Genomic DNA, 24,515 nt, shown 5'->3' with positions numbered 1-24,515 from the left:
CTTAGTTCGCCCTAAACAGAGGAGCTGCGGTAGAGGGAGGAAGAGGGAGAGGAAGACGTCGAGACGTCGACGCGGTAACTACGACGACAACTCGGTGGTGGCCGACGGCCCCTGGGTCCAAATAAGGACTCGTCACGAGCCAGGGCTGTCGGCAGCTGTTACGGGCCTCGACGAAGGGATGAGGCTTTAAAGGAAATAGAGCTTGGAAGAATCGAGATTCAAAGGATGAAATCTTGAAAGAAAGGTCGTGACAGTTTGGAGAAGTAAATATAGCATTCAACAAAGTTCTAGACAAGGTACGAACGAAGTAGATTCAAAGAAATGAATTTTTTCGCGAGATTAACTCTTTGAAGGCCAAATCTTGAAGATTAAATCTCTCAAAAGATGAAACTAGAAATATTTAATTTCGAAGAACTGATCTTTAAAGGCATAAATGAATTGAGTCTTCAAAATCATATATTAAAATATTTAAAAAAAAAAAAACTTCGAAGGGTTAATTCTCGCTATGGCAAAAGCATCTTGAGGCAGCGTCTCATTCTGCGTTCTCCAACCATCACAATCACGATATAGTCTTTTTCTTTTGAAATCAAGTAACATCCAAATAGCCCATCTGAAAAATAAATAATTTCCTTCTTTTAAATAATTATTTTCTGGTAATGTGAGAACATATTCATTAGATCCCAAATCATATTATATTCGCGCTCTTGGCGCGTATCGTTAGCGGATCACGCTTACGAGTCATTCGGATCAGATGGCACGATATGACATCTAATCATATTGACTCACAAGAGGAAAAATCGCGAGTGCAACTATCGAGCAAAACAGTCTTATTCGCTAATTGCAGCTTTCGCTAATTTGCTATAATTGGCAGGTGCACGGGGCGACTCACTCACTCGAGCCATCGCAAAGATCCCCTCCACCTTTTTGCACTGCCGGCAAAGCCGATGCTGGTACCGATTCACATTGCCGAGTTTCAACCCCGAAAGGGCGCATCCTTTGTCGTCGAGCACTCTCGTTAATCGCTATGTTCGGTCATAGATAATCGCGAGGGTAGCTTCAGTGCGAATGCGGAGGAGTGGCCGGATGTTCGCCGAAGAGTATATCGAAGGTAAATGTCTTCATTTTTTTATCCCGAAAGACCAAGAGTGATTCCGAAAAAATTAATCAATTAGCTAAAAAAATTATAATCGTATCATTTGGTAAAATTAAAATGTTCTCATATTTATTTGCAAATTTGATTTTATGTTCGTCGTTTGATTTGTGGTGAGAGCTAAAAACAGGAATTTATAATTAATATAATTAAAAGAGTAATTTTTGGCAGCTATTACCATGATTACAGAAATAACCGGCTATGTAATTATCGTTCAAACTTCTCGATGAATATCTGATACTATTGACTTATTTAGTATGATACAGCCACTCCTTTCCCTTTGTTGTATTTCTGATAATAAAATGCAATTTTACTGTATTATTAAACCATTTCTGCCGACAAAATATGTAATACTGCAAAATGTACTTTGGTTTGGAAAATTGCCAGATACCTGAGACATTCTCGTCCATGTTTTATGTAATATCGGTTATGCTTTACGAGTTTTATATAATATCGTTGCACTTGATTTGAGTAATGCACATCTATTTACATGCATATACGTCTTGTTGCAGAATTACAAATTTGCTGAGAAAACTTGGCTAAACGTATGCCTGAATCATGCCTGTACAAGTGAGAGGTAATGATATTCATAATCTCGATATTCATAATCTTGAATGTGCAATATATAGAATGCATTTTTCCTAATCATCCTGTTATGCATGGTTCTTCATTAATTTCACATCAGTTATGCACATATCTAATGTCTTACCAAGCTATTATATGAGCTTGTATAATTTTATCTGATTATGCAATAATTTTAGAAACACTGTAGTTTTGAACGTCTTTCTGTAGAATTAGATAGAATTTTCATAATTATTTATGCAATTTTTGTACATTTCCACACTATTATAATTTATATCTATCAAGTCAACGAATTCTATTATAACAAAAAAATTCATATATAAATCATCATCTATTTGAAAGAGCTATAAAATTACTAAATTATTTTTTTAAACAGATTAATTGATTAGTTAGAACTAATTAACAAACCGATGCATAACGTGCAATTTATTATAGTGACAGTTTTAAACAATAAGAAATAAAATATATCCCGCGAAAAAATCAGTTAATGAAAACTTAAATTGAATACCGCTAATTAGTACTCGTGCAATTATATAAGGGTATTGAAGAATGAAAAATTACGAATTAAACGGCTGTAAGAATATAAGATTGATTTATTCCATAGACGTAAACTTATATACAAAAGATGACGTATATGCTCGTATGATGGTCGTTGATAAAAGACTCGCTGCCACGGACCAATAGTAACGATAATAGTATTCGACTAACAGAGATCCAACTAGAAGCAATGCGGCAGTGAATAGTACATCTTAGGGAAAGGTGTAGCAATAATAACAATAATAATAATGAATAGCATCGAGCGTAATTGTTTAGAAGCACTTGCGGTGAACGATGCCAGGGCCGGATTCGTCGTACTCTTGCTTGGAAATCCACATCTGTTGGAAAGTAGACAGGGAGGCCAGGATGGAACCGCCGATCCATACGGAATACTTCCTCTCGGGTGGAGCGATGATTTTGATCTTGATGGTCGAAGGTGCGAGAGCGGTGATTTCTTTCTGCATACGATCGGCGATACCGGGATACATGGTGGTACCACCGGAGAGAACATTGTTGGCATAGAGATCCTTACGGATATCGACGTCGCACTTCATGATGGAGTTGTAGACGGTCTCGTGAATACCGCAAGATTCCATACCCAGGAAGGAAGGCTGGAAGAGAGCCTCAGGAGTACGGAACCTCTCGTTACCAATGGTGATGACCTGACCATCAGGCAACTCGTAGCTCTTCTCGAGAGAAGTGCTGGCGGCAGCGGTAGCCATTTCTTGTTCAAAGTCCAGGGCGACATAGCAGAGCTTTTCTTTGATGTCGCGGACGATTTCTCGCTCGGCCGTGGTGGTGAAGCTGTAGCCTCTCTCGGTGAGGATTTTCATGAGGTAGTCGGTAAGATCGCGTCCGGCCAAGTCCAGACGGAGGATGGCATGAGGAAGAGCATAACCTTCGTAGATTGGTACGGTGTGAGAGACACCGTCACCGGAGTCCAAGACGATACCGGTGGTACGACCGGAGGCGTACAGGGAAAGGACGGCCTGGATGGCGACGTACATGGCCGGGCTGTTGAAGGTTTCGAACATAATCTGCGTCATCTTTTCACGGTTAGCTTTCGGGTTCAGAGGTGCTTCGGTAAGGAGGACCGGATGTTCCTCGGGAGCGACACGCAATTCGTTGTAGAAGGTATGATGCCAGATCTTCTCCATGTCATCCCAATTAGTGATGATACCGTGCTCGATCGGATATTTCAAAGTCAGGATACCTCTTTTGCTCTGGGCCTCGTCACCAACGTAGCTGTCTTTTTGACCCATACCGACCATCACACCCTGATGACGGGGTCGACCGACGATCGAGGGGAAGACGGCGCGAGGTGCGTCATCTCCGGCGAAACCGGCCTTGCACATACCGGAGCCATTGTCTACGACCAGGGCAGCTACTTCGTCGTCACACATGGTGGTTTTCTTTCGATTTCAACTCTCTGCAACAGAAATGATGTCTTTCAATCTGTTGTTATTATGGATGTTTTGTGCGAGTATGTGATAATCGCTTATGAGTGGCCCATACCTATCTGTGATCTTGTTTTTATTTCATTATTGATATGTTAACACAATAGATTATTCTTGCTCTTTTTTTTAGAAAAGATTCACGTTATGCATCACTAGCACTTTCGTGTGTAAGAAAGAATTTCAGTTAGAATTAATTGTGTAAATATGATAAAGGTACAGAATATTATATAAAATGTGTTAATATTTTGTTACATAAGGAATAACAAAAATTAAAAATTAAATTGAAAATTTTATAGTTTACGCGAGAAAGAAATATTAGTATTTTTATTTTTTTTAATATTGCACCAAGGACAAAACTAATTGCATGTAATTAAAAAATATCGATTCAATGAATAATTCTTTGATAAATACAATTTATTCTCTCTCTCTCTTTATTCTCGCAAATTCTTCAATATTTTTTGTAAAATTTTATTTCAAAGATAATTTAGAAAAAAACTAGAATATAATAATTATAAAAAAGTTATTTTATAATTAATAATGATAAATTGTGTGCAGGTTTCAGGACTTCTCCAGTGGATAAACGTCGCACAATTCTTTACAAAGGAAAATTCTAAATTATATCGGAAGAGAACATTTAATTAAAAAGAGGAATAACTGGCTGTTTAAAAAAAAATAATTTCCCGTCCGATGGATAGCGACGAATTTAGAGGGTTCTTCAATAAATTGTTTCACGGTTGCTTGAAGCCAGAATTGACCCAGTTGCCTATAAAGCGATAGGCAAGGCGGCCCCAGCGTCGCGGTGCTATTTTTGCTCGACGCGTCGCTAACTTTAGACGTACGGCCGACGGACGCTCCCTAATAAGTTCAAGCGACGATTATGGTGGTCGACGCCGCCACCGCATCGCCACAGCCGACGACGACGGATAAAACATAACACCTCGCCGCGAGGTAGCAGCGAGCGTGCCAAATTTATGCCTGCCCGCGCGGGAAAAAGGAACCAACATGGTTGCACGGCCGAAGACCTCGACTATATGATTATGAACACGACGAAGAGACAGCGATAATGTTGGTTTAACATTAACGCTGCTTCTAAATCATTTCTTGTATCTCGCTAGTTGTAATTCTATAGAAAGAGACGGAGTGTCAGCGAAGTTCAGGAAACGGATCCTTTGAGGAATGAGTAATTTTAGGAACTAACGGAAGAAAACATGAGGGTGTGATTCACAGAGGATAGACCCTTTAATGGGCATGGAAGCAAACGCGGACAATATCATAAATATGAAACTAATTTTATAACTTGTTGAACATTTGCCAGCACAAGTAAGTGAAAAAAATTGTGAGATATTAATATTTTTCTAAGATTTTTCAAATTATAAAATATATAATTTTTATATTTTGTAATTTAAATCGTACTTTCAATTTTTTTAAATATCGAGCATATACATATTGTATAATAATTTCTATTATATAATATATGATATTGAATTATACAAAATCTAAATTTTACAGTATCTATAATTTTTTAAATCACACTTTATTAGATAAATTTAATTTTAATACGATAGGCAAATATTTATGATGCTTAACATATTATCATTATTTAAATCTATTCTAAGAAAACAAGCCGAAAATATTACATAGACAAATGTTATATCGAAATTAAATTTTGTTCATATCTAAATTTTTTCGTATTTAGAAAATTTTGCAAAGAAATGATCTATCGAATCTACATTAATTAGACAGTTTAAAAATTATTTCTTAACTAGCAATTATTAATAACTACTGTTTAACGTTGCTTAAATGGAAATGTTAATATAATTATATAACATAATAGTTAAGAGTTAGAAAGTTAGTCGAGATCAATATTGTTGACTTTGTTATTTCTAATGTTTGCAAGTTATATAAATATTATTAGCGAGTAATATACTGCTGTTAAAATTGATGCGTTAAATATTGTACATTTGAAAATTAAAATTAATTTGATCGGAACAGGTTTCGCTCCCTGCATGTTATCGGGATGACAGATGTGCCATACGACACAACAATTATACAAGTGTTTTGACAATGCGCCAAGATTCGATCTCAATGGGTACAGTGATATGCTGCGATCTCAATGGATACAGTGATATGCTACGAACTTGAACTTCTTACGAGGAGTCGGCAACAATTTGAAGATTCTTTCTTAGGTAAATAACTATATTAATTCAAATATATAGCCAGATCTATGATATTTCAATTACGAAATCTCGAAATTTTTCAGCAATCATTAAATACTTCTAGATTTGATTCAGATCCAATTTATTAATCAAAATTAAAGAGAAATAATGAGGAATAGATAATACAAATCTAAATAATCTGTAGATTTAATTTAAATAACTTTAATGATAATTTAGATTTTGAAAATAATTAAAAACGTGACAAGCAAGATGCCTTTAAATATTATTGAATTTAGTTTCTAACTGTACAGATTATCTTCTTAATAATATTAAATGCTTATTCAGTAAATTTAATTCCAGAATCTTGATTAACAAGCAATAGATGAGAATAATAATAAAGCTGTTACTTTGAGAATTGCTGGTTATCACGAATAATCCTTATGGTACAGCAGCTTATCACTTTTGTTTACTATAGTCACTACAGCACGCGAATATCTCGATAAGGCGTCTTCGATAGAGCAGGCAGGAAGCAATCGTATCCCCCAGAGAAGAGAGAAAGATGTAATATCCCGGTATAGCGGAAATTCGTGCGGAAATTTACTACGTATGTCTACGTACCGTGCACGGGACAGAGGTGGAGCGGCGTCTGTGCCTCGGCGGCGTCGCGACGTCGATTATATGCTCTCGTCTGGACGCCCCCGCATTTTCGTGGGATGGTGCTTGCTCGACAGGCACGAAAAAGGCATCGCCTCGCGGGGCGTCGCGACGCTCGCCGAACTTAGGCGGCCGCAGCCCCTAAGCGGATCGACGTATATGCTTTACCGCTTTGGAAATACTCCGTCGCGCGTTCCTGCCTTATGATTTGGAATGCCGGTCGTTTCAACAAAAATTAATTCGAGTTGGTTCGTTTTCTTCCCCTCATCTCTGGGGATTATTTCGATAAATGTCAATTATATATATATATATATATATATATATATATATATATATAAATCGACAGAATTAATTATATTTTACATTGAGGTATTTTCATTTATTTTCATGAAGGATCTCATTCATGTAATAAGATAAATTTTTAGTACAAAGATATGTTATAATATAAAATAAGTATATTTTACATTGAAAAAGAATGTATGTGTAAATTTATCGCGAGAGTACAATGAGCAAAACTTTATTTTTGGATCAACATCAATTTTGACTCGAAATCGTTGTATTCCATATTATTATATAAAAATTATCTCATCATTTCTATTTATATATATCTATAATTTCGCGTTTAAATAATACTCGCATATCTGGATAATATAAAAATATTCTATAAAATATGCCTCGTATGCCTATTTTGGACAGATTACTTTATTTTACGAAAGCAAACATCGCGGAATCTTCTTCGACGCGATCATGCAATATATGTGTATGTAAGCTTTCTTTATCTTTTTTCTAAAAATATAACTTTAGAAAGAAATATCGTACAAGAATCTGATACATGTATAAAATCTTATTCCAAGTGCACACATCATTCTATCTTACTTTTTCATTTATAAGTTTAGAAAAACTGTAATTATAATGTAATTACTTATATATATGTTGAACTTTCTTGGGAAATAATTGTCAAAATAAATACATCTATACATATATCAATAAACAGGAAACGGAAGGGGCGAAAGTTTTGATAAAAGTAAGAACCATGCTCTGACGAATATCAGGGAGGTAATAAAAATACTTTGAGATTACATGATGCGACCGAAATAAATTGTATCTTCTTCGCAAGAGCTTTTATCGCAGACATTCTCGCCCCTAAATATCAATGGAGCGTTCAAACGCGCTTAAAGATTCCCAGAGACGATAAATAAGAAAAACTCTGATAATTTGTGACGAGCGGAAACAGATTCGTACATTCCATCGTATTGTTTAGATGAATAATTGATATTTAATCGAGGATTAAAATTAAAAAATCGATAAGGGAATGATATGTGAAAATTCTTGTTATGTTTAACAATGAATAGAAAAAAATGTACAGTGAAAAATTAATTTAGAATAGGATGAATTGTATCAAAGTTATTCGTTGCGATTTATATTCTACGCGATGAGTTATTTTAAAATTCGAAACCTTTACTTTGCCGTGATCAAAGACAAATTTGGATACGAGAACGATGCAAGAAGAATAACATAATCGCGAAAGGAGAGAATGCTCAGTTATAAAATTGAATTTTAGCGATATTTTATTAAGTAATACTTTAGACAAAATTTGCGTGTAGAAGCAAGTTTTCTTCTCTCTCTTTAACTGATTGAAAGGATAAAGATAATAAAAAAAGTAGTCTATTTTGCATATTTATATATACTCTTAGAAGTTCTAAAACAGTCGATTTTTTTTTATTCTATAAACTTTATAAATGATAAAATAAAATAAAAAATATTTTTCGGAGTAGTTTATTTAAAAATTCGTGTGATTATAGCGATGACGTGTGGAAGGGAACTTGAGAAGATGAATGGAAGTCTGAGGGATGGTCTGTGACGAGGAGTTTGAGAGTGCTATGCCACAAGGGTGCCCCATAAATATCAAAAATATATGAGGTACGTGAGGAAATGTAAAAGATTATATAATATTAACGATAGTGTGTAGTGACATAATGTATATTTGAATTGACTTTGACATTGTATAACAATATTTATAATAATATAATGTAATATTTACAAAATAAGTTAAAGTATAGAAGTACACATTGATAGAGCTTAGTTGCTTTAGTTAGCAGACTAGACATAATTATATTGCAATACGTATTGAGAGATGATTGATTTTTCGAACGGTGATGAAGACGCTCGCGCGACAGTGAATAAAGCGCGACCTTCTCGACGTAGTCTCGAAATTCATTGCCAGGCACAATCCGTCAAGATCCTTGCATATCTTTAGGATTCTGTCCAGAATGATTCTTTCGCGATCGAAAGATGCACCTGGGTCCTTCTTTCACATATCCCTTTAAGGATTCTTTCTGATGCTTGGCAACGTTCAGGCTACAACGAGCAAAGTCCTGTGACGAGAGCCAATATCACCGCTACCTCGGCCATGATGATAACGCCAAGTGAACAATGATATCGTCGTGCGCAGTTTTACAAGACTGCGGCGACGAAGATGATCAGTCAGGCCGTTGTTATTTGCGCAATGATGAGCAAGGCCGTGACAATGACGATTCGATGAGATCCCATGATGATTGAGAGTCGATGATGATGTTTTCTCGTAGCAGCTTGATCGTTTGGGGCAGAATGACATGCTAGTTACGCGTTCTCCCCGAAGTAAGACGACATTCTTTCGATGAAAATGGCACCGTTGCGTCGATGATCGTGTAACGATGCGTTTAGAAGCATTTGCGGTGGACAATGCCAGGGCCGGACTCATCGTATTCTTGCTTGGAAATCCACATCTGTTGGAAAGTAGACAGGGAGGCCAGGATGGAACCACCGATCCATACGGAATACTTCCTCTCGGGTGGAGCGATGATTTTGATCTTGATGGTCGAAGGTGCGAGAGCGGTGATTTCCTTTTGCATACGATCAGCAATACCAGGGTACATGGTGGTACCACCAGAGAGAACATTGTTGGCATAGAGATCCTTACGGATATCGACGTCGCACTTCATGATGGAATTGTAGACGGTCTCGTGAATACCGCAAGATTCCATACCCAAGAAGGAAGGCTGGAAGAGAGCTTCAGGAGTACGGAACCTCTCGTTACCAATGGTGATGACCTGACCATCAGGCAACTCATAGCTCTTCTCAAGAGAAGTGCTGGCGGCAGCGGTAGCCATTTCTTGTTCAAAGTCCAGGGCGACATAGCAGAGCTTTTCTTTGATGTCACGAACGATTTCTCGCTCGGCCGTGGTGGTGAAGCTGTAGCCTCTCTCGGTGAGGATTTTCATGAGATAGTCGGTAAGATCGCGTCCGGCCAAGTCCAGACGGAGGATGGCATGAGGAAGAGCGTAACCTTCGTAGATCGGTACGGTGTGAGAGACACCATCACCAGAGTCCAGGACAATACCGGTTGTACGACCGGAGGCGTACAGGGAAAGGACGGCCTGGATGGCGACGTACATGGCCGGGCTGTTGAAGGTTTCGAACATAATCTGTGTCATCTTTTCACGGTTAGCTTTCGGGTTCAGAGGTGCTTCGGTAAGGAGGACCGGATGTTCCTCGGGAGCGACACGCAATTCGTTGTAGAAGGTATGATGCCAGATCTTCTCCATGTCATCCCAATTAGTGATGATACCGTGCTCGATCGGATATTTCAAAGTCAGGATACCTCTTTTGCTCTGGGCCTCGTCACCAACGTAGCTGTCTTTTTGACCCATACCGACCATCACACCCTGATGACGGGGTCGACCGACGATCGAGGGGAAGACGGCGCGAGGTGCGTCGTCTCCGGCGAAACCGGCTTTGCACATACCGGAGCCATTGTCTACCACAAGAGCGGCTACTTCGTCGTCACACATCTTGCTGCTGCTTTAGTTTATCTGTAAAAAAAATCGAATCATTCAGGTTGAGCTCGTCGAATCTAAAAAAATTAATTAAAAGTTGTAATACGTCGATTCGTAAGCCGGTTTTTTATCTCAAACTTACGATGATATTAGCATAATCTTATTTATCTTTACTCAACTTAATAGTCACTTACAGTTTTACATAATTTTATAATACATCGTTATTTGAGTCCCACGCGGAAATAAGTATTGCAATTAGACTCTTTTAGAAGTGTAATCCGACGTTTATTATTTATTAAATTAATATTATATTTTAATTTTCAGGAATATTGCAGAAGCTTTTTAAGAAGTGATAAAGAATTTCAACAGAATGGCAATGTGTGTGTCTTCTTCTCAAATTAACAGATTAAATGAGCTAAACGAGATAATAATTAAAATCGGTCGAAACGTTGTTCTTCAAGATCACTATTGAATTCAAAGAATCGAACTAAGGTATTGAATTAAATGTACTATATATACAATATTCATGTTAAAATTTTTGTAATAACATATGCAAAATTCTCTTTCTCAATAATCCTCATTAATCTACTGAATAATAACACAACGTTGTTTTAGTCGATACACTTGGAAATCAATCTCTTCCTCATTAAAACTACTCGATTGGACGCAAACGTGGTCTCACAATTAAACTCTTCTTTCGATCAAAATCCTCCGCTATTTATACACAAATATATACGCGTCTCCACTTTTTCTTTCTCTCGGAGATCCTCTCAGATTGATCTTCTCACCCGCACTTCTTGCTTCTATAATCCGCGCGCAAACTTCCAAGTGATCACAGGCGTAAGCGCGAAGAACGAGAACGTCTTGGATACTAACCGTGGGGGTGAGTTGTGAATCGGCGGACGGCTGAGAAGCGGCTGAGGCCCGAGGGCGTCGCGACGCCAGATATAACGTCCGCGACGCGATGCGCGACGCTACCGAAGATGGGCACGCGGGACGCCTCCAGGGCTGGCCAGCGACGCTGCCCACGCTTCGCGCCTAGGCACCAAGTGGGTGGTGGGTACGCATACACGACCAGGAAGCTCGGACGGCAACGACGGCGCTTTTGGGCGAGAACCGCGGCGACGCCGTCACTCCTCGTCATCGTCGTTTTCCTCCTCCTCCCTCATCGTCTCTTCGTCTTCTTCTTGTTCGCGCTCTCTTGGAAATCCCCGCGGGACCGTCGACATCTCCTAATCTAGACATTAACGCGGACCGTTGCTGATTGCAGTTATTTACTCTTCGTCTACCGCGATTCTCGTTAAACGATAGTCTGTCTCACGATTAGATTCGAAGGGATTCTTCTGGATGATCGCATGTGTGATTTGCAAGTTTTTTTTTTTGGATAATGTTTAAATGAAGAAATTTTTAATGATAAGATCGGCGAATGTACACATACTTATTGTAAAAGATTTTTACGCATTTTTCTTAATTTTAGACTGTGAAATCAGTTTGTTAAAAACTAACATTGATAATTCGTAATTAAGATTGATAAAAAAAGGATGAAGAATCATATATCTAAAATAAATCTTGCGAATTATAAACTTGCCATGTTTTTCTCTTTTAATTGATTTATTAGTTTTTGCTTTCTTAAAATTTTAATTAATTTATGAATCCGTGTTTAAAAAGAAATATATTCTGGTATTAAAGGGATTAAAATCCATTGTCTATACAATGAATACAGTGCATAATATTTTCATCATTTCATTTCTTACAGGTCATCGTTTTCTTCTTCTTCGGCTTCAACTTCTCGTGGTTCAACTTCTCTGAATTGCCGAGATACTTTTGGCATATGTCGGAAATCCCCGATGCCTCTCGGCGCTCCTGAAAATACTCACTCATGGCCAAATCAGGGTATTAACGCGAGACGATGTGCTTCTCCTGAATGTATGAAGTGTGCACATGAAGTGCTATGATACTTGAAGAATCGACATTACATTTTTTGAAAAAGGAAATATAGAAAGAATTCTAAACTAAGGCAAAGTTTAATTGCCATCAAAGAAGATCTTCTTTTTCGCCTGATTTAGTGAAGCGTTTGAACATTACGACGACTTTGCATTACTATCTATACATGGCCGTGACTGTTCCCTAAGGTATTTGGACAAATTGCCAATTGGCATTTAATTTATTCGTTCATATAACGAAGCGTTATACGCGACGCACGTAATAATTCACTTCTCTTTCGACGAGAAAAAAGAATATGAAACGAGAGAGAGAAAAAGAGAGAGAATAGAGCGCTAAGAATAAATTCCGACGACTCGAGATTTAATCCTCACTCTAATCTACTCGATAGATGAAAAAATCATGCACGTAAATATGATAAAGATATCACAAGAAAAATAATTGTGAAAGAAATAGTTTTATATTTTTGATTCGATCTCGAATCTTTGTTAATTTCATTTCTTCTCTTACATAGAAATGTCGAAAGAAATTTCCGATATCTAATCTATGTCGCAATCAATGTATTACTTTGTCAAGATTAATCAACTTTAATCGATTTTATTAAAGATCGTTTTAAGATAGCTTCTGTTTGAAGTAAAACAATTTATGTGTTCGATAATATTGCACAATTTATTTGTAAATTTGCAAAAAAATATCTAAATTTCTTTCGAGAATAGATTCTTAATGAATATTTTCTTTCAACTTTTACATAATTAAATTTTTTTTTAATATATAGACTTGGCGAAAATCTTGCAAAGCGCGATTCAAGGTACTACGATTTCTCTTTCAGATCTCGATAATTAGATTGTCCAATTTATTTGTTTGCTAATAAAGCAACGAAGCGTTATAGAAAATCATAGGTGTAACGCGCGGACACAAACCTTTACAGATCTTATATATTTTTAATCTTTGTGAAATCTAGTACAACCTTGTTCTTCGGTGCGAAACAATTCATGAGTGTAATAATATCAACGAAGTAAAGAAAACATGGAAAATACGGCAGCGAAATAACTCGCGTATTAAAATCTACGTTCGAATTTAATTCAATCTTTGAATTGAACTTCAGTAATTTTAATAATTACATAAAAATATTTCTAGTTTATAATATCTATTATTTCAAATATTAAAAAAATGAAATAGTTATAATAATTTTAACATTTATAATATTTTTTCAGTGTAATTAAAATAGATTATTGCAAATCAAATCTATTTGCTAACATCTGCTTAATCATTAGTACGGCAAATAAAACGCGATTATGCACGAATCTAATTTGAAGAGGCTTTTTCACATATGATGAGCATTCTATTCCCTTCTAGCCTAGCATTTTATTTGCTAAACTAACTAACAACATATTCTTCTTAGATGGGTTCGGGTTTTTAGTATCTTGTATTTTTAGACGACTGATAATAATCTTCCACGATCTTATCTGCTCCCCGATGAGAGAGAGAATATTTACGTCTACAACCTGAACCTGAACAAATATTCAACCTGAGAGCTTTATTTACGGTTAATTTATTTTACGACGTTCTTGACATTGAACGTTCCCAATCAACATGGATCTTCTGCTATATTATATGGAACCTGATGTTTTTCGATTTCGATGTTTGAATTATTTTTTAATTGAGAGTGCACAATATGATGATGCGATCACATTTCTGCCATATTTCGAAAAAGGTATCTTTCCATTATAATATCATAATATCTTTTCTTTCGAACAAATTTATTTATTAATATAATGTGTTATTTTATTTTATATTATTATGATTTCATCGTCTAATGTCGAAAAGCGAAAATTTCTATTATCTATTGTTTTCGTAAATTTGTATCTTCTTTCACATATTATTTTCATCGAAAATCTCTTTAGATTCAAGATATCACTTTGCTCTTTTTCTCTCTGATATTTAATATATGTATTTTAATTTTGTTTTAATTATATCTTGTTTTTTTTTTAGGCACTTTCTGGGTTTGGAGTTTACTGTATAGCAGCATGTGACTACTTCCGAAATTTCGCACAATGAGCAATCATTTATTCTGCAATCATAACGGAAGTCCTTGAATCGATATCGAGTCTAGGATGTGTCCTCGATTCTCGAAGAAGTATCGCGTCAATGAAGCGAAAAGAATCGGAGGACATTGCGCACAACAAGGACGCTCGCTCCCGCGAATTCAGAATGTAAAGCTTATTAGGTAAAAATATACATTTTTATATCGAGAATTATTAATGTCGAGCCATAGATTTATTGTTTGTTTCGGCGATAAACAATGGCAAAAGACGCGAGACCTTGTGAAAATTTCTGTCGCAATACTTTCTTTCCAAGGCTTGTCGATTTTTCATCGTTGAACGTTACCGTATACATATGTATAGTATTATTCTATATGTCAAAGTGATCACGATATCAATATAATAATGATTTGAAGCAATCTCGCGTGACAAGATTGTGCAAAATTCTAGAATTTTGTCTTAAACAAAGTATTATATATACAGTTTTCAAAATAAAAAAATTCTTATATGTATATACATAATGCAAATAATTTTATGTAATCAGATATTACGTATGTGAACAATAATAAAATTTCTCTAATAATAAATTTAATTTGTAATAAATATAATAGAGAAATACATAGGTGAATAATATCAGTAATTTTTAACATTAAAAACAAGGTTTTAATTTATTCGCAATTCAGATGCCAGAATATATTACATGATTACATTACATTTACATTACATTACATTATATTACATTATATGATTTGATTACATCATATTTAACATTACATGATTCCAGAATGTTTTCCCCCTGGGTCCGAGAACAATCGACATGCTGAGGGGCACGAAGATTGGAAAAGATCGCAATTATTCGGATCGAAATATAAATTTGCGAAAGAACAGGACGATGAGTCTCGGAACCAGGCAAGGATCATGTTGAATGAATTTATCGGAAATCACAGGAGCGCAATCGGATGCTGTTAGTGAAGGAGGGGAAATTGCATAAAAGATAACGCGTCTCGCTCACGGAGGTCAGTCGACGGTCGGGAGGCGATTGTGCACGCTTGTGGATGGAGAACGCACAAATACTCGCACTGAAAGTTACTCGAGTTCCTTGACTAAAACCGCAAGATCTTATTTCGCAAGAACGTGAAAGATTGGCAAATCGATATGCTGCGCCTGTAAGTATCCCGTTAATTAATTAACATAATATGTTTTTATGAAGATTAATGCGATATGAATAAGATGATCGATAACCCTACGGAAATTAATATCGCAATGAGATGCAGAAGAAAAAATACGCGATATGTCAAATGATTGATAACCCTAATTAAAATATTTTAACTTAATTAAAAATATTGTATATAATGTTATAATGAAATATAGATAAATTGGATAATATTGTATATATTATTATGCATATATATATATATCGTTTAAGCATTACGTTTTGCTAATTTTGCGAAGTAAGGGACGCGATTATCCAGGTCTGATACACTTGCACGTGAGGTATCGTAGCCGGCATTTATCGTCAAATATACCCGGATGTATGGCGACGATCATTCACGGTCTTAACGAGTTAATATGCCGGACGCGAATGCTCTTCACGTCGCACTCCTAGACGAGACTTGAAATCACGTTGCTATTCGGCCTCGCGGTGTCATTTATAGTACTGCATTGTATTTCATTCGAACAATTGACTGAAGATTAAAAAGTATCGTTTCCGGACCAACCGAGGTGCTTTTCGTACATTTGCATTTCGATCTCAGCATTCGACATTTATAGAATTTTATTGTACATGTAAATGAGAAACACAAAATAGGAATTATTGAAAGAGAGAAAATAAAATTGATTATTGAAATTTATTAATTTTTTTAAGTATATTAGTAAATGAGATTTTTAATTCGATTTACTATTAGTAAATGAGATATCTTTCTCTCTTACTACCAGCATTGATAAGATATTGTATAATATTATAGGAAATGACGTATAACACACATGAACAGTTGTCCGCAAAAGACATGTTTATCAAACTTCATATCACTGTGAATTTTATGGAGTAATCATTTTAGTTAGAGCGATAGCCAATGACCTTCGAAATACTTAATATGCCATCTCCAAACTTGAACCGAAACATTTTACATTGTAATACAACGAAAAAGCTTTAATATAAATATTACAACAATTCAGATAGAAAATAAGAATCACAAAATAAGAAAGAATCAGGCGCAGCAATTTTATCAAATAAAGAAGATTTTAAAACAAAATTTATTGCGCTTAATTTGTGTGTCTAATCTATTTCCTATCTGAATTTTTGTATTTTACCTTGTTTAGAATTTTTTAAATTATTAACAATTTATCAGTAAAAACAATATAATAAATTATTCGAAATTATTATATAATGCATATAATGATTATTGTGTATTATCGTGCCATCAGAGTCTTGGTAGCGGCAGTCGTAAGTTTGGCAGTGGCTAAGCCAACGACAGAGGATTCAACGACAGTAGATCCCGTCGAAAGTCAGGACGCCGCGAAGCTCCTGCAGAACGCCCGGGATATCCTGAACCGCATCGATGCGGAATATCGAGAATGGAACAACAAGCAGAGCGTCGCTGGATGGAATTATGCGTCGAATCTGACGGACGAGAATCTGGCGGAGAAGCTGAACGTGTCTACGGCGGCTGCGTGTGTCAGGAAGCAGATCGCCGAAGATGTAAACGCTTTTCCTTGGAGGGACTTGGAGGACGAGAATATCAAGAGGCAGTTCAGCATGTTCGGCATACTAGGCATCGCCGCGCTTCCTGAAGACGTAAGAATAATAGTAGATGTAAGAATATAATGAGAAGAAATCTAAATCAATTGTCTTTAATTGATAATTATGAGAGCTTTTTGTATAAAAAATCTTAGAGCGAAGGATAAATTGGAAGTTTATTCGATGATTATTTGCGTTCTCTTTGTACGACGATTATTTTTTTCAGAATTAGCTGTCTAGATTAGACGAATATTACCCAACTAATTAAACGATGAAGGTAACATATTGAACGCAAAATGTGATTTACAGAGTTTCAAGGAATTCGAATCGACCATCAGCCAGATGGAGAATATCTACAGTACCGCGAAAATCTGCGACTACAAGAATAAGACCAAGTGCGATCTCGCGCTCGAACCGGAAATCATCGAAATCCTGATGCACAGTCGCGATCCCGAAGAGCTGAAGCACATCTGGGTAGAATGGAGGAAAGCTTCGGGTGAACAGGTCAAGTCTTTGTATCCCAAGTATGTCGAATTGGCCAACATCGCGGCGAGACTCAACAACTTTTCCGACTATGCGGAGTACTGGATGAAGGATTACGAGGCCGAGGACTTCCCCGCGCAAATCGGTAAGATTCGCACAATATTATCTGTCTACGACGAAGCATTCGTAAAACGAAGGGGGAATCTTCGCAGAGATCCTCTGGCAACAATTGAAACCGCTGTACCTGCAGCTGCACGCTTACGTTCGACGCGAACTCAGGAAGAAGTACGGTGAGAACATCGTTTCCAAGGACGGTCCGATTCCAGCACATTTGTTGGGCAATACCTGGGCTCAGACATGGGCGAATATCGCAGAATTCACCGTACCATTTCCGGGCAAACAATTGCCGGACGTTAGCGCTGCTTTGGTCGAACAAGGTAGATTTGCGTTTGATCTGTCTTATACAGCCGATCTTCTATTTGCACACGTATTATAATGCTTTGTAATACTTCTTCGAACAGGTTACAACGCGACAAGCATATTCCAGCTTGCCGAGAACTTCTTCAAGTCGATCAACCTGTCCGCCATGCCGGACACATTCTGGGAGAAGTCGATCCTGACGAAGCAGAAGGACGTGAACATGATCTGCCACGCGAGTGCGTGGGACTTTTATGACAGCAAAGATTTCAGGATTAAGCAGTGCACGCGCATCAACATGGAAGACTTGTTGACGGCGCATCACGAAATGGGACACGTCGAGTATTATTTACAGTACAAGAATCAGCCCACCGTTTTCAAGGGGGGCGCGAATCCCGGTTTTCACGAGGCGGTCGGCGATGTTATTTCTCTCAGCGCGTCCACTCCCAGCCATCTCAAGAAGATTGGACTACTGAAGGACGACTCAACTGACCGGGAAGCATTGTTGAATCATCTTTACGCAAAGAGTCTCGATAAGATCGCTTTTCTCCCGTTCGCCTACATGATGGATCGATGGCGTTGGGATGTATTCCAGGGAAAAGTGACGCCCGATAATTACAACTGCAAGTGGTTAGTGGTCTCAATTATGGAATGAGAGAGATAACAATTTACCTCTTCCACATCTTGAAAATAAAAATTTAATGAGTTTTCAAATATCGATTTTAAAAGACATGAGTAAATTAAGAATAAATTAAATTAAGATTTTTTTTTACTTCAAAGGTGGTCGCTTGCAGAGGAGTACCAAGGCATTGAACCACCAGTGGATAGGTCAGAAGAAGACTTCGATCCTGGTTCAAAATACCACATAATCGCGGACGTTGAGTACATAAGGTACTATGTAAGCTTCGTGATACAATTCCAGTTTCATAAGGCGCTGTGCACCAAGGCGAAGCAATACGATCCGAAGAATCCAAACGCCAATCCATTGCATCAATGTGATATTTACGATAACAAGGATGCTGGAAACCTACTGAAGTAAGTTTGAGTATTACAAAAATGCTCGAAAAACAATGATCATATTTATAGACAATGATTGTATTTGTTAGATCTATGTTGGAGTTGGGTTCTTCGAAACCATGGCCAGATGCGATGGAAAAGATCGCAGGTCAAAGAGAAATGGACTCTGCCGGACTTTTAGAATATTTCAAACCCTTGATTGATTGGCTGACGAAAGAAAATAAGAGAACCAACGAATATATTGGATGGAAATCCAGTAATAGAAGTAAGTAGTTTTACGAAAAAAAAAACGCAAGAATTAATGCTTTTATAATTTAGAAAAATTATTTATTATATAGAATATTTTATAATAATTGAATTATTTCGCCGATTATTCTTTCATTTTAGAATGCGTACAGACGAGGGAAGAACTTAGAATTATCGATGAACTTACGGAATAACAATTCCTCCATGGATATGGAAAAATAAATATATATTTTGAAACAAATGAGGAAAGGAGGGAGAAGAGGAGTAGATAACGTCGTGTAAAGTCATTGCATTTAGACATAAATTTAACAGGTGAAATATAAAAGAGATCATTCCATATTCACATTGTATTCCGATCAATTAAGCAAACAAACGAGTGTCAGAATATACATCAATTACGTTATACGTTTTTCTTTAAATATATTTGCGTTTTATTCCTTAATGTTATTATTCGTTCCCTATTTAGATTTATCGCGTGCCTTTCCACGTTTTTTAGCGGGTTCACCATTTTTTTTCGTCGATTTACTAGTACTAGCAGCTTTACTAGTACTAGCAGCGCTAGGTTTCTTTGCCTGAAATACATTTACGAATTACATAATCGTACTTCTTTTTGTAAAAATAGTGTTTTATAACGAAAAATTATGTAAATAACTTTTAGCGCTACCTTAATCATTTTGTCGGACTCGATATTGTCATCTTCTTCTTCATCATCATCTTCTATGAGATTGTCATTTTGCATAGATCTTTTCTTTGCTGTAGCATTGCTGTTAATTGCATATGGCAACATAGGAGGATTCTTTTGATACGCTCGTGTGAACGCTGCTTTCACCTGAAATATTAGTAATATTAAAATATAATTACATATTTTATAATGCAAAACTATTGTAATAATTATTGTATATAATTATTATTATTTATTAACATGAATATTTATTAATATTGCGGACGTACTTTGCTATCAAGATTACTTGTAGGATCGCGAATTCCCGGCCAGAGCGAAATCTCTATTATTGAATCCAAGTCCTCTCTAAAAAATAATGAAATATCAATCATTCGTATCATTTATATCTTCTAGAGTGTTCGATATAAATTAATACGGACCTCGTTAAATGATATTTTCCCATGACGTTTATCGCTGCTTGAATACCATCCACACCGTTATCTATTAGAGGTTTTGTAATGGCGTTTCGAATATGGACCATGTAATCCATATTCAAAGCGTCTTTGCTCGCGCCCGTGGCTAATCGCGTATGCGTCGTTAACTCTTGCATTAATCTAAAAATGATACATTCTTACAAACATAGCGATCAAATTAGCGAATTGCCACTGAATTTTATAATATTTATAGTACACTATGAGTACCTATTAAATCTTGTCGTCTTCGAATTTCGTCCGAACCAGCCCGGAAAACGTACCAACCCATCGAGACTCCCTGACATTTCGCTAGCCGGTATAACGAACGAGAAACAAGCATGCAACGGAAGCAGACTCCACATCATATTGGTTCTCATCGCCTTCTCAACGAGATCTCCTTGGGATATATTGTCGGCTGCTTCAGCGATCTTGTCCAGCCTCTGAAGACTGCAAATGTAAAAAAAGTCCATCGGTTTTTGCTATATTGTATGTATATAAAGACAACGATATATACTCACAGTGGCGCTTGAGATAATCTGACACTTAGGTAATTTTCTTGTATGAAAAGAGGCGCTATGTTGTAATCGTGGAAATATAAACCAATCTTATCATTCAGACTCATATTTTTCTGCTCTTCCGCGTTAAATGCCGCTTTCGCGACGTCGAACGGGCCAAGTTTGAAGTTTTTATTCGAATGCTTCTTGTCAGACGCCTCCACGTGAGATGTACGATTGCCTAGGAACTCGAGATGATTTATCACTTGTCGAATATCGTGATTTGTCGACTCGATTAGACGATCGAGATTCTCCGTTGATATCTTAATATTCTCTTTAAAGCATAAGGATTTCATGGAGCTCTGTGGAGAAGAGTGAGGTATTAATTACATCAGAAAAGAAATTATTCATTACTCGTGCTAGAATTCTGTAAACTGTCCATACCCTGATCTGCTCCACCCTAAGCTTGTGAAATCTCAGATCGTAGCTATGTGTGGAAATGGATTTCACCTTCGTGTTAAATCGATCATTGCAGATACAGATAATTGGTACATCGGTATATTTTATTAAACTAAGTAATTCCTGTAAACCACCACGATCTTCGTTGCCAGCCATACCATCGACTTCGTCCATCAACAGTACGTGCTTGTTTGTGATCTTTTGTTTAGTACCTGTTCAAATATTCACTGCGTCAAACGAAGGAATGATATAATTATTTCAAAATTTTGTATTACATGCTCACCAGTAACGTAATCTTTCATTGTAGTATTGGATAATAATCCTGAGACTGCTTCTTTCAGGAGTGTCTTATTTCTCGTATCGGAAGCGTTGAATTCTATAATATCGTACCCCAATTCTTTACAAACAACATGCACAGTTGTTGTTTTACCAACGCCTGGTGGACCCGACAACAAAGCAGCTTTGAAACTTTGTCCGTGGGTTTGTTTGCTACCTATTAAAATAGAAATAAAATTAATCGGATACATTTTCTTATTTTATTTTAATTATTTTTTAGAAGAAAGAAAAAAAAAGATGAAAGACAACAATTGCTGTAAAAACTATGTTAATACAAAAGTCCATATACAAATGACATACTGCTAGTTTTGAATTTTGGATCTTGGCGATTTTTATCCCAATCGCGTAACCACACATACAAGTTGTGTGTGCAGCTCTTATCTCCTTGCTGGCCTATAATCTGCTTCATAGTTTTAGGTCTGTACTTTTCGACTAATGGTTGCGAGCTGATGCTTGTAGTTATCTAGAAAAATAATAATAGCATCATATTTTGGTCTTTTTAGGTTTCATTTAATTTAATTATTATATCATTTACACACATCATGTCACATTGATGTCTAAGTTTACCTCTTGTGAATTGATCACATTCGATGTCTGCTTTGGTATCGATGGCGACGTTTTCGTTTTCATCGATGAACATGATGGTGTCTTTATCTTTTCAGAAAGATCATGTGAATTTGTCGGTGCTGATTTTGCTTTGTTTGGTGATGATGACTTATCCCCCTCAAATTTATTCAATAATTTTTTTGATTTCGCCTTTGTTACTAGTGGTTTAACATTCTTAACTTTACCTTCCGGTCTCGTGCGAATCATTTCTAGAAGATCGTCCTCGGATATTTGCTTGATCCCCAGACTATTGGCCTAAAAATATTCATATAAACAAGAAGTGGCAAGTATATGAGAAACGTATGTGTTTATACACAAATAAATGTACCTTTGCCAATTTTGATGGACCAGCCTCATCTCCTACTATAATATAAGAAACTTTGCCCGAAACAGAATTGACAGTACGGCCGCCATATTTTCGTATTAAATCCTCAACTTCATTTCTTTCCAGAGAATCAAAAACACCAGTGAGCAAGAAACTTATACCAGCTAAACAGTTCTGTGCACCCTATAATAAAATAAATAATAAAACAATGAATATCAATTAAAGATTTTTTCTGATTTTATCGAAAGATAATTCTTATATTTCTTTGAGAAACTATCTTTAATTATTATATACAAATGTAAGCCTTCTTACTGTAGGGATTTCTTTTGAACCAGGATTTCTAGCGCCGCCTCTTTGAAGATATTTTTCATACATTGCAGAACGCTGTTTCTTCTTTTCTATCCTTTCTTCAAATAAATCCACTGTCTTGGTTTTCTTTTCATCTGGCGATTGTTTTTTTATGCTTTCGTTTTCTTTTACAGCAGCAACAGGTTTTGAGATATTTATTGCCAAATTGTTCAAGTTTAATTTTTTTAATCTGTCATCACTATACTTATTATTTGTACCTAAATCTTCATTAGAGTTATCTTTTTTCATTTTTAATCTCTCTTTAGAAGGAGAAGTAATAATTTTTGTATGTACATTATTTTTACTGAAAGACTTTTTCATCTCTTTAGTTTTTGTTGGAGTCGTTTTCTTTGTTTCATTATCTTTCAAATAGGTATCATATTTCTTGCTTTCATTAGAAACTATCTCTGTAAATGTTTTATTATGTAAAATTTGTTTAGTAATATCTATTCTAACATTTAATGAACTTGACATACCTGTTTTAATTGCTGCTTCAGAATTCTTGGAAATATTTGCATTTTCAGTGCCAACTTTATCTTTTTTTACATCCTGTATTATCATATTATGTGAAGTGTCCAATTGTCTAAGTACAGCATCAAAATCATCATTATTGTGAAATTCGGATTCCTGTAAATGTCAATTATTTGTAGAATGTTTGTTGATCTATTAATTTTTGCTTATGTACAATATTTACCAGTTTCTGTAATTTTTGCTTCACTTTTGTCTCTTCTACTCTCGTTATTGGCCTTTTGCCAAACAGTTCGCTAGAAGAAATTTCTTCGCGTGGCTTTTCACTCTCTTTTTTCTTACTTGCTCCTGCTTTTGTAAAATCTTTCTTATTGTTTTCGATTATATCATCATCAGAGTCAGACAGGACAGATACTTTTGTCGTTCTTTTTCGTACAATCTGCACAATTAATCATACAACTTTGTATTATTACAAATGATAAAAAGAATAATGACAAGAATAACAATTATAATTAATGAACAATTGTAAAAATAATGCACATAATATACAGGCAAGTAACATGACACACCTTGGAGCGTTTTGCGGATGACTTTGACTTCTCTTCATCTTCATCTGACGAAATTACACGTCTCTTTTGAGATTTTGAAGCAACGGGCTCGCTCTTCTTTTTCTGAGAAGTTGCAACCGGCGTAAAATAGGATCTTATATCCTGTAAAAACATATAACGATATTTATATACCTCAAATCCGGAGTAAACACAACAAATAATCTTCTAATTACGTACCCGCGGCATTTTTGCTGATATCGCAAAATAGTTAAGCCCGTAATTGTTATTTGTCAATTATAATTACGCAGGCATAATTGATGACAATTAGCGATCGACGAGTTTCGTTTTCGCACGTAGCAGAAGATTTCCCGCGAAACAAGGAATTAACGCGTAATGATGCAAATCTTCTTCTTCTTCTTCTCATCTATATGGCTGGTTAGGCTTCCTAGGGAATTTGCCTATACGCCAATAAACGTTGAAGTAATAATGCAAATGAGATACGTCCATAGATCTGAAATTAAAGATAGATGGATAGATCTAGTGCAAAATTTGAAGAGAAAGAA

The 24,515-nt window shown here is 36.2% G+C and overlaps 4 protein-coding genes across 4 annotated transcripts; 1 reads left to right on the top strand and 3 right to left on the bottom strand.

The window, feature by feature from the left end:
• The first annotated feature begins 156 nt into the window (after positions 1-156).
• On the top strand, positions 157-19,676 carry LOC145944906 (angiotensin-converting enzyme-like). The gene is made up of 18 exons (XM_083053591.1): positions 157-296; positions 872-1,108; positions 1,663-1,727; positions 4,282-5,046; positions 5,719-5,912; positions 8,339-8,456; positions 10,676-10,843; positions 12,108-12,483; positions 13,729-14,006; positions 14,285-14,519; positions 15,119-15,500; positions 16,759-17,128; positions 17,381-17,699; positions 17,767-17,991; positions 18,076-18,601; positions 18,752-19,006; positions 19,078-19,253; positions 19,376-19,676. Exons 11-18 carry the CDS (start codon positions 15,490-15,492, stop codon positions 19,426-19,428), a joined length of 1,935 nt encoding a protein of 644 aa, XP_082909717.1. The 5' UTR covers positions 157-296; positions 872-1,108; positions 1,663-1,727; positions 4,282-5,046; positions 5,719-5,912; positions 8,339-8,456; positions 10,676-10,843; positions 12,108-12,483; positions 13,729-14,006; positions 14,285-14,519; positions 15,119-15,489; the 3' UTR covers positions 19,429-19,676.
• On the bottom strand, positions 2,297-6,654 carry LOC145944910 (actin-5, muscle-specific). The gene is made up of 2 exons (XM_083053604.1): positions 6,501-6,654; positions 2,297-3,698 (listed from the first exon to the last, which is right to left on the bottom strand). The coding sequence occupies exon 2, from the start codon at positions 3,670-3,672 to the stop codon at positions 2,542-2,544; it is 1,131 nt and encodes a 376-aa protein (XP_082909730.1). The 5' UTR covers positions 3,673-3,698; positions 6,501-6,654; the 3' UTR covers positions 2,297-2,541.
• Positions 9,091-11,386, bottom strand: LOC145944908 (actin-5, muscle-specific). Its single transcript, XM_083053601.1, has 2 exons — positions 11,228-11,386; positions 9,091-10,387 (listed from the first exon to the last, which is right to left on the bottom strand). Exon 2 carries the CDS (start codon positions 10,364-10,366, stop codon positions 9,236-9,238), a length of 1,131 nt encoding a protein of 376 aa, XP_082909727.1. The 5' UTR covers positions 10,367-10,387; positions 11,228-11,386; the 3' UTR covers positions 9,091-9,235.
• Gnf1 (germ line transcription factor 1) lies at positions 19,567-24,402 on the bottom strand. Its single transcript, XM_083053589.1, has 16 exons — positions 24,190-24,402; positions 23,974-24,114; positions 23,631-23,843; positions 23,413-23,563; positions 22,901-23,343; positions 22,592-22,771; positions 22,225-22,518; positions 21,958-22,120; positions 21,605-21,814; positions 21,307-21,533; positions 20,887-21,224; positions 20,597-20,815; positions 20,336-20,509; positions 20,186-20,261; positions 19,899-20,063; positions 19,567-19,806 (listed from the first exon to the last, which is right to left on the bottom strand). The coding sequence occupies exons 1-16, from the start codon at positions 24,196-24,198 to the stop codon at positions 19,693-19,695; spliced, it is 3,117 nt and encodes a 1,038-aa protein (XP_082909715.1). The 5' UTR covers positions 24,199-24,402; the 3' UTR covers positions 19,567-19,692.
• Positions 24,403-24,515: the final 113 nt, after the last annotated feature.

Source organism: Prenolepis imparis, unplaced genomic scaffold (assembly GCF_030444845.1).
Source record: "Prenolepis imparis isolate NDT839.2.m4 unplaced genomic scaffold, iyPreImpa1.0 SCAF_13, whole genome shotgun sequence".
NCBI classification, from domain to species: Eukaryota; Metazoa; Arthropoda; class Insecta; order Hymenoptera; family Formicidae; genus Prenolepis; species Prenolepis imparis.
Note: the sequence above shows the minus strand (reverse complement) of the source record. Positions and strands in the feature narration are given on the sequence as shown.